The sequence below is a fragment of the Dermacentor andersoni genome, chromosome 8 (genome assembly GCF_023375885.2).
Source record: "Dermacentor andersoni chromosome 8, qqDerAnde1_hic_scaffold, whole genome shotgun sequence".
In the NCBI taxonomy this organism is placed as follows: Eukaryota; Metazoa; Arthropoda; class Arachnida; order Ixodida; family Ixodidae; genus Dermacentor; species Dermacentor andersoni.
The window spans coordinates 122782370-122798113 of NC_092821.1; the positions used below are offsets into that span (position 1 = coordinate 122782370).

Below are 15744 nucleotides of genomic sequence, written 5' to 3' on the forward strand. Positions count from 1 at the left end.
AATTGGTGCACATCACCAAAGAATGAAAAAAAGAAACCTTGTACCAGTGCCTTCAGACGTTTACTGATGTACAACATCCGCCACGCCACGATACAGAGAATTCTGGACAGAGCACCATGGGAAAAGGAAATGCATTAACACACTGCGTCGTAATTGCAGGAGATGCCACTTGAAGAGTCAGTTTGCCAAGAGGCTTCAGTTAATGAGACAGTCTCCCAAGCTCCCCGTTTACGAGCCGGAGCAACAGTCATGGCTAGTTTTTGGCAAACTACTGCTCTTCAGTAAAAACTGCACACTAGCAATCAAAAGTGAAGTAATTGCATGATTAACCATCAATAAAGGTTTTGCAATTCCCCTCAGTCCACACAATGTCGACATAGCTACAGTAAAAGAAGTTCCATAGCAATTGCAAAAACACGACCCTTGTTACGGCACGAAAAAGAGAACCTTTACATTACAAACTTCACCGGCAATCAAAAACTAGGTCGCTTAACACAGCATTTCGCACAACATTACCACCTTACTAAATCATTGCATATTCCAAATTTGGTCAGAAATGCCATCGGAAGACAAAAAATTTGCTGGTCACACAGGTTGCCCACGCGTGGCTGCAGCACAAAACAGAGCTCTTGGCAGCCTGCACTGTTTGTAGACCGCAGCGTACTGTCACTATGCAACAGCTCAAGTGGCGCCATCTGCCATGAGCACTATGAAGTTGCAGAGGAACCTCGGGATGCCGTTACATGTAACGGGATCACCGCTGCACAATCTTAAATTGTCATAACAGTCGTACCCCAAGGAACGACTGAACCCCCAACGGTGCAGTCTGGTCTAGTCTACTTGTGGCACTTCGCCAAAGCTTCTCGCGCTTTTCTACTGGTGCCACCCCATATAATCACAGTGCCTTGGTCCTTAGTCTGTTAGCAAGGTGTATTTCGACGGTTTGAATTCCAGAAAATGTAAATGAGCAGACCCTTTGTCCATTGAAATACAGGTCCTTTTCCCAGTCTGATAAGAAAAGGATTCCTTCCTTATTCCATCACATAGCCAACAAGTTCAAAAGAACAATGAATGCCGCCTGTAAACATGCTACCACACTTCACGTATGCAATTATTATAATTTGTGATTTGTATTAGTTTAGTGTGGGATGTAAAATAAGCAACTAATTTAATTTTCAAAGGCAGGCTTTAGAAGCAACAAGAGTTGCACTCTGCCCAGCTGTTACAAATGAAAGGGTGTAAACACCATCTTCGAGTCAATGACAGCCCAAACTTGTCAAGGTAAATTCTACAAGTGTAGCTAATGAGAAGCCTCACCTAATGACCAAGTTCTCCAAGAGCTCGGCTCATTTACGATCCATCCCGCAGAGTTAATCTGCAAGACCTCTTGCAGAACTCATCGGCAAAACGTCTTGCAGGGTTGGTCTGTGAGACGTCTCGTGGACAAAAACCACACACTAGCCACACTTGCTCCGTTTTGTCAATTATGTTGCGTATGCCTTCCGCTGAATTTTGATGGGTGTCAAACTGCCACTCTCGTCGAGAAAACTGAAAAATGCGCACAGGCTTAAGCAATTTTACGCTTGTTTTTCTATATTTTCATGCAATCAGCTTCCCATACAAGTTTTACCCTCGCTGGTCACAAATGCATGACTACCTTCAGCTTCCTCGATATAAAAATGAGCCATGCTGCCAAACATGATAAAATCCATGCTTCTACACTGGCCTCGCTAACGATGAGTGCACCGTATCTATCAACGCGCGATTGGTAGATGGTGTCTCACACAAAAAAGACTCTTGGGAACAAAATGTCTTGCACACTCTACCCACTTCTAGTTGCACCTTGACGTAGCAAACACACTGTTCACCTGTTCACAGGACAATTGCACAAACACGTCATGGGGGCAACACACAAATGCACAGCAAGCAGCAACTTTTCGCAAAGCCACCCTTATCCGATGCCGTGGCTCGCCCAATCTGCATCCCTTTCATTTCACAGGTGTCGGGGGAGGGGGGGAGTCCACGCGTCCTCGAGCCAGCATCCACCACAATCACTCTTTGCAACCAGTGGCAGACAACGAGACTATTTTCTTCATACCGATGCCACGGAGCTGGTCTGCTAGCGTTTTCGGCGCCACTTAGCACACCCTTTCCCGTACCAGCCGACGAGCCTAGGTTGTTTCTTGGGGTTTTCGACCTCTTCCTCCTCCTCCTCCTCCCTCTCTTGCACTGTGTCCTCTTCTCTTTCCTGCTCGACAATCCCCTGCTTGTCGTCGTCTTCCTCCTCATCACCGTCCTCGGCTTCCTTTTTGATTGTCATAGCGTAACAGTGGTCCTGATGTGGGGGCTCCTCAACCACCACCAGGGGCAACCTGGTGAATGTCCGCAGCTCCTTGGGCCGCACAGGCGTGTGCAGCTTCCACAGTGGGTCGTTGTGCCTGCACGAAAGCGTTGCGTAAATACAATCAAACCCAGTTACGACGAGCGGGCACTCTAACCAGTTTGATACACGAGGCATTTTCATCACACCGAAGCTTGCCTTACACAGTTGCACCCAATGCAAAGGTAGCTTTGTTATATCCGACATTCATTATAAGCATATACTATGTGTTGGCCACTGGTGTCAGTCAGACCTATCTTGGAGCTACTTTGTTATATACGATAATTCGTTACATCCATGTTTGTTATACACTTGAACCTCGATATAACGAACGCGGGCGTAGCGAAGTATCGGATATGACGAAGTAAACAAAAACACCTTACTGCTATTCCAATGTAACAAATATGTGTTTATAACAATTATCAGATATAACGAGGTTATTTTTGTGTCAGGTGCAACTGTTGTATCTAGGGTCGACTAACGAATTTGAACAAACTTTCATAATGTGGTCATTATATGCGGTTTCATCATAGGACGGCACACTTCATACATATTCGCTCCACCCTCGATTCACGGGCCTGAGACGGAGCTTTAGCGAGTGTCGAAGAGCACAAGGAGACACGAGTATGGGAACGCAAGTGTGTGCCTGCACTCGAGCAAGCTTGAGTGTATGCGAGTAGAAGGAGCAGAGTGTACCAGTTGATGTAATTATGAACGAGTCAGTGATGGTGAGCTTGAGAAGACGTCAGTGTGAAATTTTGTCACTGTCGGCGAGTGTGGGTGGATGCACGTATTTACGTATGTGAGTGGGAGTAAGCGCGTGAGTGAGAAAGTGAGTGAGAGTAAGCGCGAGTGAATGCCAAAAAGTGTGGGTGAGTACTTATCTTGCAAAAATATTGGTGAGCGAGTACAAGGGAGTGCCCGCTTATTCTGCCAGCCTACAAGAACTCTAGTGAACTATAAAGCAAGGAAGGAATCCATTTATTGAGAAAAATGCAACGCACAGTAAGTAGTACTGTTTGATGGCTGTGCCTTGGCACAGTTTCTCATGGTGACTAAGAATGGCATTCCCGATGCACGAGATTGTGCAGACCTGCTCCAGCCAACTTCGCGTAATGTTGGCAGAGTGCCAGTACAATGCATCCACTACAGGAGGTGCGTCCTTAAATGTTGGGGTATGCGCCAAGCGGACACCTTGAGAGTTCAATTTATCTTTCCGATTCATTATGAGGAACTTACGTTAGTATCAGTCAGCAAGTTTCATGTTCAATATAGAAGATAATTCACTTCCAGGTTTGTTTGAAATGGATTCGACTGTGGTCATTGCCGATTCCTTCTGTAAAAGGGGCTAAAAAATCTGAGCATGAAAATTTGAGAAAATTTTACAGCGAACGGCTGCCAACACTTAAACACAGGTCGCTGAGCTCGGCACACATGACTAGGGTGTCGAGCCATACCCCAACCGGAATTCTAGCCGAAACTGAACCTGAACCAATGTTCTTAGAACATGCCTGATCCGGAACCAAGCCTGAACGAAAAAAAGAAAAGAATAATGGTTACCAGTTCGGCACAAAATGGTTCAAGCATACAGGGTACAAACAAGCACTCAATAGATAAATAGATTCTTCAATATACTTAATTTTTCAGTCAGTGCACCCCACGAGCAGATTGTTGCGACTCGTGAGTTGCATTATGTGCAATAATGGGGATAAACGATTGGTGTGTGTTGGTAAATATACGGCCACATAGGAAGAGATGCTGGCGCTTCTGAACTGGTGTGTTCCGCAGCCCAAAGGTTGTTTCAGGGGCCCTGCAGTACAGTATCGCCATTTCTGTTGAAGCACCCATTTCTGCCGTTAGGCCAGCTCGCTGCTATCACTCGATTAACCGTAAAATGCACACCCCAGGATACACGGATAGCAAAAAAAATGGTGTCCTTGAGAATGGAAAGTAGGAAAACCAGCTAGTTCGCCAGCACAGCTTCTTGTAACCGTAACACTGGTTGCTAATGAATGCCGTCGCTTTCTCGGTGTGCGGTAACAATGGCTGTAAACGGCACAGGAAACATACTTTTGTTGCATGCCATGGTTCAACGCATGTTTGGCACCTTCAAGCAGAGTAAAATCCTATTCGATTTCTGCAATTATTTCCGGGACAATATGCAAGATTCCTATGTTTTTTGTCCTCACCTAGTCGGTGCAAGACTCGGCACCACGTGCCGTCGTGAAAGAAAGATTGCTGCGGTGTTTACCAAGAACTGTCCTTGTTCATGATTCAGAAACATAAACGTCCTTACCTGCTTTTATTTTAAAAAAAATTGAAAAGTGAGCAGAATCTCACTTGTTTTTTTTTCTTTGCTACAGAGTAGTAGTTGTAATTTATGTAATACAATATGAATACTGGCTGTGTCGTATGCCACAGTTTGCTCACCACCAGATGGTAGTTAGCTAAAACGAAAAAAGTTAACTATACTGCCGTCAAAGGCATGGAAGTTAAGCCCGCTGCACATAGACACAGGCATTCACACTAATCAACCCCGCCTTTGTTAGGTAAAAGAAAATTTATATCTGTGCAATCCCTCCATATACTGCATGTTCTAGAGAACAACATCGTTACTTATGCGTATCAAGGTGCCTCAGTAGTGCAAAAAGCTTACCCAAGAGACATGCATCGTGCTTCAAATGAGTGTACAAAAGAAAAAAATGACCCAGGACGGAATTGTGCGGCTGCTGTTCGCGTCATCGGCATCTCGACGGCCTGATCTGCACAATGCATCTTCAAGGCCAATGCAAGCCTCTGTTGTCGACTATTTGTTTCATATGAAAGATATGAGGGACAACACCAGCTCTTGCAGTCTACAGGGACGAATGACTGACACAAATGGAGGCTCATCGGAATGATTGTGGTTTAGCAGGAACGCAGCTGTAGCACAGACTGAGTTCCTGAACAAACACGTGGAGGACGCCACTTATACACAATAGCTACGAGTCTTTGCGCACGCATGCCTCAACTTAGGCAGCCTATGAATTCGGTGCTTCAGTTTGGACAAATCAATTTATTATTTCACCAATCTTGCCCTGTTAGGATTCTTGCAGAACGACGCGTGGCACTATAGCATTGCTCTTCCCTCGTTCAAATAGCACAATACGCTCTAGTACATGCATTTGGGGCGTCCTGTTTGTTCTTGAAGACAAGGTCTTCTTAGCTGACTTCAGAAGGATTTGGCGTATCTGGGTATCTTGTATCCGCTTCTAGAAAGAAACAGTTGCTTAAGTGACTTGTAGATGTCATATGAACATGACAATTGTGTTAAATGATATCTCATCATGCCAAGAAACGTAGCAATGGTCAGCAACTGGGGATATAAAAAAAATGAGTGTCGGTAGCCATAGATGGGGTGGTATGAGAGTTTCTCTGCTGCTGCTGCTGCCCTCTGCCATGTCATCGCCAAGTTTCATCTAGCTTAGCTGCCAAAGGCGCGAGGCATGCATGATCGAGAACAGAAGCCTCCCACTGCCGCAACTTGCCCGCAATACTCGCCTGCCAGTCCCATGTGAAAACATCGGCGTGCCCTAAGTTTCCCATTCTGGTACCAACAAATATCCTCCCAAGTCCCGTCGTGGCAGGCCGCACTCACAGCTATCGTCACCAGCCCTCTCACGATAAGCATCTTCACCTATCTGTCTCACGGTGCGTGTTTCATGGTGCCGTTGGAAGCATACGGCACTTTTCATAGGAGATAACCTAAACGCGCTGCCGTTACCTGCAGCAGGCTGCATGAAGTGAGCATCATGTTTCCTTCTGGTGGCATCATAGGCAACATATTCCATCGTCACATACCAGTTTGATGTGATTTTGGTTTCTCGTGGCTATGCAATAGAGAAATGACAAGGTGTGTCTTGTGCTGCAATGATTAGTGCAACACTTTGACTTTGCCAGATCCGTTAGTGACTGTGGATTAAACATTTCCCTGTTTAGCATATTTTTCCTTTGCTCATTCTCAAAACGTATAAACGATGCTCTACTGTATACCGTATTTACTCGCATAATGATAGAACTTTTTTGTCAGAAAAATTGACGCAAAATCAGGGGTGCGATCATTACGCAGGTTAAATTTCCTGCGAAAAGAACAATTCTTTTCGTCCCGCGTTTGCTGCGGGACACCAAAACAAGAATTGCGGCCGGCGGAGCAAGCCGAACGCGCCGAACGCAATGTTTTATTATTCTCGTGAGTACATTACGTGCATTGAAACAGTTTCTTCCGTATCAGTAATGAATAATAACGTTAATATCGGCAAGCTTGCGGCAATAACATCGCCATGTCCACTTTGAGCGGACAGAAACAGATGGGCGCTCTCAGCTGCCAGTGACATAGAAATACATGGCCGGCATGCTGCGGAAACTGTGGCATCTGTCTTCACTACTGTCCTAATACGGCACGTTTCCTCTAGGGGTGGGTGAATATCTTAGCTGTGTTACAAGCGTCGGCGTATGAATAGGGTACACTTTTAACGTATCAGTGTAAACGTGGCTACTATTGTTGCCACTCGCGATTTGTTGCGTGCCCACAAGTGCAGATGAGAAAAATTGAAAGGTGCCTTTTTTGTTGTCGTTGACAACCATTATAAAGCCTACACATAATAACAGCAAGTTTGGTTGCAGCTTTTTTTTAGTCATGGATGTGCGGAAAGTGATGAAAGTAATGAAATGAGGCATCTACTTAAGAATGTTTGGTGCGTGCAGACCGCTTGGTTTGTCTTGAGGAGTCGTTCGCGTAGCATTCGACAGATGGTAAGGGTGATCAATATTAGCTAGACTTAGCACACGACATATCGCTGCGGCAAGTTTGGGGTGCGATCATTACACGGGAAATAAAAAAAATCGAATTTTGACGACAAAATTCAGGGGTGCGATCATTACGCGAGTGCGATCATTATTCGAGCAAATACGGTATGTGCTTCACTGTCTCTGGTACATAGAACATGCACCACAGTCCGACAAGTTCATGTGTCAGATGTTATTCAAGTATTGTTGCGTTAATAAAACACCTAGTCTGCCCTTCGACACAATACGCTGAAAACTACCAAGTGTGCTGCTACATGTAAAATCACCAGAAGATGATGTGTTTATAGATGAGTTAGCACAGCTGGGCCACAAATACAGGCAATGCATGGCTGAAAAACTCCAGAAAAGGTGGCCAACCTGAACTGAAAACTTATTGTTTCCCTTTGGTTTTACTGCGGAGCGGAAAAAATGGTAATGTTATGGTTCAGTCACAGTTCGAGCAAACGTAAAATTTTTTTTTACTGTTTTCGGTTCAGTTTCGGTTCAAAACAAGAAAGGCAGTTAGGTCGGCAACAGAAAATTGAATAACTCAGCTACAAAGTAAAGAAGTCAGCATCAAAAGCAGCCAAGTGTGGAGAAAGAGGTGAAGTGAACAAAATGCCTATTTGCCAACTGTCCCGAGTTGTCCGGGAGAGTGCCGAATTTCAACCAATCCTCCCAACAGTACAGACACGGCCATAATAAACCTTCATAAACACGGAGGCAAGTGGAGAGAGTGTCTATGTTGGCAGAGACCCTCGCATCCTGAAATCAAGGGTTCGTGGTGCTGAAATATTTCTATCTTGGCTATTAAAGAACCCATTTGCAAAAATTATTACGATAGAGCACTCCCTAGAAGGCACGTAACAATTTCCAGCGTATAATGAAAATTTGCTATGTGGCCTGCTGTGCTATGTGACCTGCTGAGGGGCCCATTAAGTCAGCTTCATTTCAATACGTTGTTGTTATGAATGTGTCATGCGGTGAAGCATATTAAAGGAGGAAAGGGGGCAGCCACTCTCGCTGAAATTCTGCTGGAATTTTTCAACCTACAAGATTCCTTCACAGGTACACATACAGGTATTTACACCATTACGGTGCAGTCATGCTGATGACATGTGCTTTCATGAATGTAGCACTGCTTGGCAGATTTTTTGCGGTAATCGCATACCTAATTACTCACGCTGATCAACAAGTTGCCACGCAAGCGATGGCCAGCGTTAAGACAACTACACTTGTCTTTGTCATGAAGACGAGCTCCTTTGTCGAAACACTGGCCTCAGCCCGAGTCCCAAGTCTTCATCAACCTCTGTGCAGTTCGAATTGCTTGCACCCCATATCTGTATGCTCGAGATGGCCTGCACCTTCGCTGCGAGAAACGTGCCGCTGAACGTGGCACGGAAGCCTCACCGCTCATATTCGGGGACGCAGATCTTCAGGTGCTCCATGACGGCTCGCATGACGTCGTCGCAGCGGCCGTTGATCTTGAGTGCAGCGGAGTCGTCCTTCGGTGTCCACTGCAGGTTCACAATGTACAGCTTTGGCCTCTCACGCACGGGCCGGTCGAGCCCCCATAAGCACCGGTATCTCCGAAGCACCTGCACATAATGGAGAGTAACGCATTTGTGCTTTCTATTCCTTTATTGGTGAAGCTAATATAGGCGACATTCGTGCAACAATGTATTTAGGGGGACGGGCGCACGGGAAGCCCAGGTCCTACAGTTGCCACCTTTGCAGAGAAAAGTTAACAGCACTGAAAAAGGGGTGGGGGAACCATGATGAGGACACAACAAATTGCACAAAGAAAGGCAAAGAAAGCTTTGCTTTAAAAAAAAAAGCAAAAGAATGGAGTGGTTCAGTACAGAAACTTCTGATAACAAAAGGTGAAAGTTTAAGGACCTAGGAAGGAGTTCACTTGTGCACTAACATTGAAAGCAATGCTGCTTACACTGCACCAATTTAGGGAGAACTAGAAAACTGGCAAATGGCAGGCCATTGTGTAGTCAAGCAGGCAGGCAGCATGCAAGACCAAAAATGGCTGCACCAGCGGTAAGCCAGCCAGGTGGTGACCCTACCCATTCAGAACAAGTCTTCATTTTCCGCTGGTAGCTTCAGACCAATTTACTCTTGCTGCAACCGTTGAGACAGGGATTCCACTGAAAGTTTGACAGAGCATCTAGCATCCCTGACATCTGGTGGCCACATGCAACAATTTCCACTGTGATCCAGCAAGGAGCATCACCTTTCACTCTGAGAGGATTGGATCTGTGAAATACGAGCGTGTTTAGATACCTCACTCGAGAATTCACATAGTTCCCAGGAAGCCATCGGTAGAACTCCCTATAAAATAATTTTTTTCACGTTTGCCACCCTTGGCTGTAGCATCAACAGACCAGAAACTAAACAAGTCACTGGGTCATGCTTAACCTGCCTCTGGCTGATGAAATGTGCTCTAGAAATGAACACACAAACACAGTTTATGCACAGTCCGTCAAGTGCGGAGGAACACAAATACCTTGAGGCTGGTGCCTAGGCAGAGGATGGCATCGCACCGGTCGGCCGCGCGTCCCGCACCCTGCCAGTTAAGCGGCCAGCGCAACCGACCCTTCTCGCCAAAGTGCACAATGGTGTCAACCAGGTCGGCAGAGCAGACATGGCACTGGCGGCCAGTGCGGTGCCGTCGCAGGGCCGTCCGCTCGGTGACGTCGAAGAGGCGGAAGTACTGCCGCAGCGGCTTGCAGCGCGGGCACACCTCAAGGAACATGTTGCCGTGCACCTCAGAGAGGCACTTCCGGGACAGGCCGCTGCGAACGTGGAGGCCATCACAGTTCTGTGACACGACGTGCTTGACATGTCTCATGTGTTGCAGCTGCGCCAGTGCCATGTGAGTGAAGGTTGGGCAAGCCTGGCTCAGGTCCTGGACCCTGCAATGGAAAATCAGTCCTTTGAGTGAAAGGAACACTGGCGCCATCTGTCACAGAGGAGAGCAAATCACATGTTGCAAAGAACATGTGGAGTTGTTCTACTTTTCAGTCAGCAGAAAGTGCCACTGTTCCCTGCACTGAGAAAATAAAATATTTTTTACGGCACCACTGCAAACAACATGTAGAGTACTTCTGCTTTACGCTATGTGAAACAGGCATGCACTGCATCCAAGCATGGCGTTAAACAAAATGCACTACACAGTCACTTGCTTTCTGTAGTGAGTGAGAGAGAGAGAGCAAATGATAAATGAAAGGTAGGGAGGTAAACCAGGACAGAGCCTGGTTGGTTAACCTACACTGGGGAACTGGCTTTCTGTAGTGAATTTCACACAGAGAAAGCCATTTGGTTTCTCCGAGTGTAATTCGGGCGCAAACAAGCCATAAGTTGAGTCTGAGCGGCTGGTTATACTGGGCTGCCGTATCAATGCAACATGCTGTAGTTTCGAATATGGCAGAGGCATGCTGTGGTCATAATCCAGTGCAAGAGACAAGCGAGCGAGGTGGCACGTACTCAGGAAGTCGCAGGCCCTTGTTCAGCAAAGTCCAGACGCCTGCTGGACCCCTGTAGTCGGGGATGCGTGCTGCCGTGCTGATGCCGGCACCCGTGTACACCACAAGGTGACGCGCCTCGGCAATAGCCGTCGCCAGTGCCTGGCACTTTTCGGCCAGCACAGCTGGTGGATCTTGCACCTGCGCGGTTCAAGGGATCACATTCATATACTGTTGCCTTTCAGTATCTGTTGGGGCTTTGGAGCAATCGGTGGCAACGAACATTACATACGTGTTGTTCATCAACAGGATCAACCAGATATTTCTACACAAGAATGGCCCATAAAAACAGTTTATAATACCTGGGCTCATATTACGTGACGATTCATTTCAGTTTCCATTATTTTTGGCCATTTGCTAGCATAACACCTTGCTTTCTCATCACTAGTATTGGCCACTTGCTTTGACGGGTGTTAAGAAATTAATAGAATGGGCCACGGCTGCTCACAGAATCCTCACAAAATATGGCCCCAGATTCCGATAAATTTTTACAACAAAGGATCCAACAGCAGAGGGGTTGGTCAGTGATCAACAGTTATAGCGAAAAAAAGAAAAAAGCTGTCTATCTTCCCCTTACGATCAGAATAAGGTGAATGCATCAACACATCCGATAACATGACATAAACTCAATATGTATCAGACATGCCATTTCACAGTCCATATACAATACATATAAGTTTGCAGAGAAGACTGCCTTGAAAAGCCCGGTCACAAAACTGCTCATAATGCAGTGACCCCAATGTCCAGCAATGTACTGAAAAGCAATTCACTTGAAATGACACCGAGCTAGATAAGTGCAAATTCATTCATCAATTAGCAGCTATTTTGAATTGGTACTACAAAGCTTGAGCCATCAATATGAACCTAAAGCGCCAAAGAAGCTCGTGAGTACATACGCATGTACAAGCAATTTCTCTTGGCTTTGTACTGCAAAAAGCCCTTTCACTTTTTACATCACAGAGCCAGAATGCATGCTTTATGGACTTCTACAACCTGGTACAGAAGGTAACTGCTGTGGACTTCCTAGAGCTTTCAAAAGCACACACGTTTGCAACAGTAAAGGTACAACTAGTTGGCTCAGGAATGAATTTTTCAAATGGAACAGTTAAAACTTGCAGACAAGGACGGTTGTTGTGTTCCTTCTGATCCAGTTCACACATTCGCTCACAGCAGTCCAACACAGATCATAGCAGCATTCAGACAGCTCCAGTACGAAATGTCCATACAGATATGATCATATTCCGTGGAGCTTTCTCACTAGCTCAATATGTTTCCCCAATACTTCATCACTGCACCAACATAACTGATCAAGGATGATGCAGGAACTTACAATACATTTAAAAAAGGGGTGTGTTTAAGGAAGTCAGTACGTTCGGCGGATGCGCGATCATGAACATTCAATGGACACTTTGCAAAAAAGTGAGCGCCCCCTGCCGTAGGTCTGAGGAAGCGTTCGGGGTGCTGGGTGCGAGAGTATTTGTGTGGAAAACATTCCCCGTCGTTGCCTTGTTGCTACCTGTGCCATCGAGTGTCATGGCGAGAAATTTAGCTTGCGTTGTTTGTTTAGTCTCCTTAGATCATATCAGAATTACGGAGGAAGACTGAATTCCATTTTCTTTTTTGGACACGGGATGGACTTGGGACTTGTCGCAATGCTCAATAGCCAGCGACCAGGTGTGGAGCCCCCTGCAGTCAACGACCGTAAGTCAGGCTCTTCGTGGTTGGGCATTTAAAAAAGAGGGTTACGTGAAGAATGTTATGCTCAATCTGAGCGTCAGTGACCCACAAGTGCTTCTTGTTCAGGCATCTTGCAACTACCCCATTGGATTTGACATCTGTAGATTCACTCTTGGTTTTCTCTTCCAGCAGTGTTGTAGAAGCTGAACTATATGCATTACAATGCACATTTAGTGCTGTGCAAACTGTTACATGTATGAATTAAAACAAAGCTAAAATGAAGTTCAGGGATGAACTGGATCGAGTGGCTTGGGTAGACGCTAGCACATACAACCTGTCGCATCATCAGCTGTTGAAGCTGGCAGCATTCCGTCGGCTAGCCTTTGCTTCATATCGCTCACTTATCTCGCACTTTGATTGGCAACGTAGAATGATCGCGGACTTTGCACCCTATGTTCCAACAGACTGCATTTATGTCATATAACTTGTCGCATCAAGTAGCCAATCTATGCGCTATCGAATGTGTAGCGACGTGCGAGACGGTAAGACATGATTTTAAAAATAGTCGTTAGCGAATATGGCCCTTGATTTTCATTTCCTCTCGCAATAAAAATGCGTGCATTAGCTGGCGTGCACGCACACGCGCACGGTTTAAGCTGGCGATATGCCGGCGGAGCGAGCCCGCGCGCTGAGAGCTGTGTGTGTACATCGAGCACAAAAGTGCGCTCTGAAACCACTAGCCGACGCCGAAGCGCACATGCCACACTGAAATCCTACTTCGCTGTCACTAACATGCTCTTACATGCTTCTTTATCCATGCAACAACCGTGCCACTGCACTGCAGCCTGACCAGAAGTTCGGGTGTATGTGAAAACAGTTGGCACGTAGTCAGGGTGGCTAGAAAAGTTTGAAGGCTGGCCTAAAATTGAAGAAGGGCAGATATTAATGCAAAGGACTCATTACAGACAAAAATTCATGACGTATACTTGTTATAATGTGCTCGCTGCAAATCTAAATCCCTGAGTCACCAAACTGAGCCGTCCGCATTCAACCGCTTTACGGCGTTCACCCATAACGCTCTCTTTAGCGGGTACTGCTACTCTGGCGGAAACGATAACAAAAATGACGTTATTATTGCCGCAATAATTCGTACATCCCTACACGACGCACTTCGCTGGCATGGCATTCAGAAACGTGGACACGGAAGCTTGCCTGAGCCAACACCTCCTAGCCAGGCGGGGAGTCATCCGCTAGCTTTGCAGCCGCATAGGGGGCGCTCGCGAGCGGCGCGCTCGCGCATGCGCAGCAGCTTTTTCGCAAAGCGTCCATTGTGGTAGGGCCGACTCGGGCTGGCTCGCAGCAGCTGGCACTTCATCCACATCGACATATTCGCGCCGGCAAAACAGCTGTCCAGGGTGAACAGCTGCGCGAATGCTGCCATGTTCCTCCCAAACGCTGGAACGCGCTGCGGAAGGTTCTGCCTTGTCGCCAGTGAAACACAACAAGCTGAAGTCCACTTAGTTTCGACATCAAAACTACATCAGCAAGATCGAGTCATCAGTAAATACTGAGCTGGCTGGAAACTTTTGCCAAACGAATCACCACAAGTAGCAACGCGAACGCACAGCGTCGGTCAGCGACCATAGTACGGCATCCCTGCTAAACGCAGCTCGTAAGCGGTCACTGTACGCTTGTTGTTGCACACGTACGGAAATACCGACAAGTGCAGGATGCGTACCTAAACTGCTGGTACCAACTGGCTGTAGATGTTGTCTGCTAGCACTATTACGCTGCGTAACCCAATGCGAATGCTGGACGTTCAGTTCGACTTTACACCCCAAACCAGCTCACGCGCCGCATACGCACCTCTTGAAGGCGCTGCTCGTTGCACTGGCGTTTCCGCGACCTCTCCTGCAGAATTTGGACCAGGTCACGCGATTTCTCCAGAATGCACTCTTCGTCGGCACTGCGCTCCCAGGCTGGCTTGTTCATCAGCTTCCGAATCTGCGAACGCAAAGCAATGCATATGCGTGGCCCTTCGCCTCCAAAGCTTCTCTCCACACATTAGCGCCAAAGCAATAAAGCAACCTACGTGTCTCGTTTTAGCCTGCTCCTCTTCTTTGAAAAGTATCCTTCTAAGGTCCGCCGACTTGCGCAGCTCGCGGCGAGAAGATTCCAGGTCCGCCATGCTGCTCCTCCGGCGAGAAAAACTCGACCGGAGAATGTTTTCCAAAACCGATCCCCCCTAAGACCGACAAGTCAACAACCAGATCTGCCTGGCAGACGCCATTGCCGGACGGGTTTTGTTTATATACATACGGCGTCACATTGGCCGCTTGTATGGAAATGGCAGTCAGCGCCACGGCGGGCTCTTCACACCGCGCTTCACGCTAGTGGAGACATGCTCGTAAAGTATGCTGGCTCTATGCATCAGCTGACAGCTGCGAAAATATTGCTCAGCTGTTCGAGATGATAAAAGCTCTCCTTGAAACGCGAGCTCGATGAAGCTATTCGTGTTGCATTTGCCTCTCATTTTAGCCTCAATTCGATGCTTTGGGCAACCTCCCCAACCCGGCGGTTCGTATCAAGTGATAGTGATCTAAAGAAAAGAAAGACGAATCAAGTTCGCAATTATTAGGCCACGTTCTTTACCTTTCTCTCTGCAACTTATAATTATTGTTGTTCAAAGAGGCGCTAATTCTTCCTACATCGGCGTGCCCAATTTATACGTGTATCACACGGCGCACTTTCAATCGCGATCGAATTTCTCAATTGCGATTGGCCTCTCTGCGCAAGCTGCGGGGATAAGGCTCAATCACGATCGAAAGTGAACGCGTGTGAAACCGCAGGAACACGTGCTCGCGCGCATCACTTGATTGACTTTGATAGAAGGGGACACACGTTGAATTACGTGCGTTCAGGTTGTAGATGCAGGTGGATACTCGGTTCGATGTAGATCGATCCTTGTGATCTCCCACTCGGGAGATTGGCCAAGAATCGGGTACGTTATATATAGTAAAGTGTAAAATAAGGCAACATTTTATAATAGGTAAGCTATAATCGAAAGATAGAGATTGTAGAGCCTGCACGATTTTATAAAACTAAAATTCTACCATGGCCATAAAGTAACAACAACAGAAGTTCAATTTTGCTGAAACAAAAGCTTGCTTGGAAGTTCTTTGTCTTCATTTTTGGGCATTGCGAGCCGCAAGGTATGGGCGAACTTGGTATGGGGCGTAAATCCTGTCACAATCGCCGAACTGTTCTGAAGTAAAATGAAACATACCATCCGTGGAGCTTTGTCACTAGCTCAATACCACGACCTACTGT

At 46.6% G+C, this 15744-nt stretch overlaps 1 protein-coding gene across 1 annotated transcript; it reads right to left on the reverse strand.

Moving 5' to 3' along the window:
- Positions 1 to 38: 38 nt before the first annotated feature.
- Positions 39 to 14797, reverse strand: Sirt7 (sirtuin 7). The gene is made up of 6 exons (XM_050176638.3): positions 14507 to 14797; positions 14281 to 14418; positions 10700 to 10878; positions 9720 to 10128; positions 8615 to 8802; positions 39 to 2438 (listed from the first exon to the last, which is right to left on the reverse strand). The coding sequence occupies exons 1-6, from the start codon at positions 14600 to 14602 to the stop codon at positions 2120 to 2122; spliced, it is 1329 nt and encodes a 442-aa protein (XP_050032595.1). The 5' UTR covers positions 14603 to 14797; the 3' UTR covers positions 39 to 2119.
- Positions 14798 to 15744: the final 947 nt, after the last annotated feature.

What these genes read in the sequence shown, in the direction of transcription:
- Sirt7 (XM_050176638.3), bottom strand. Translation starts at nt 14,602, where the DNA reads ATGGCGGACCTGGAATCTTCTCGCCGCGAGCTGCGCAAGTCGGCGGAC. An exon ending in AGCAGGCTAAAACGAGACAC is followed by an intron (nt 14,419 to 14,506) that starts GTAGGTTGCTTT and finishes TTGCGTTCGCAG; the next exon opens with ATTCGGAAGCTGATGAACAA. An exon ending in GCCTAGGCACCAGCCTCAAG is followed by an intron (nt 8,803 to 9,719) that starts GTATTTGTGTTC and finishes CATTATGTGCAG; the next exon opens with GTGCTTCGGAGATACCGGTG.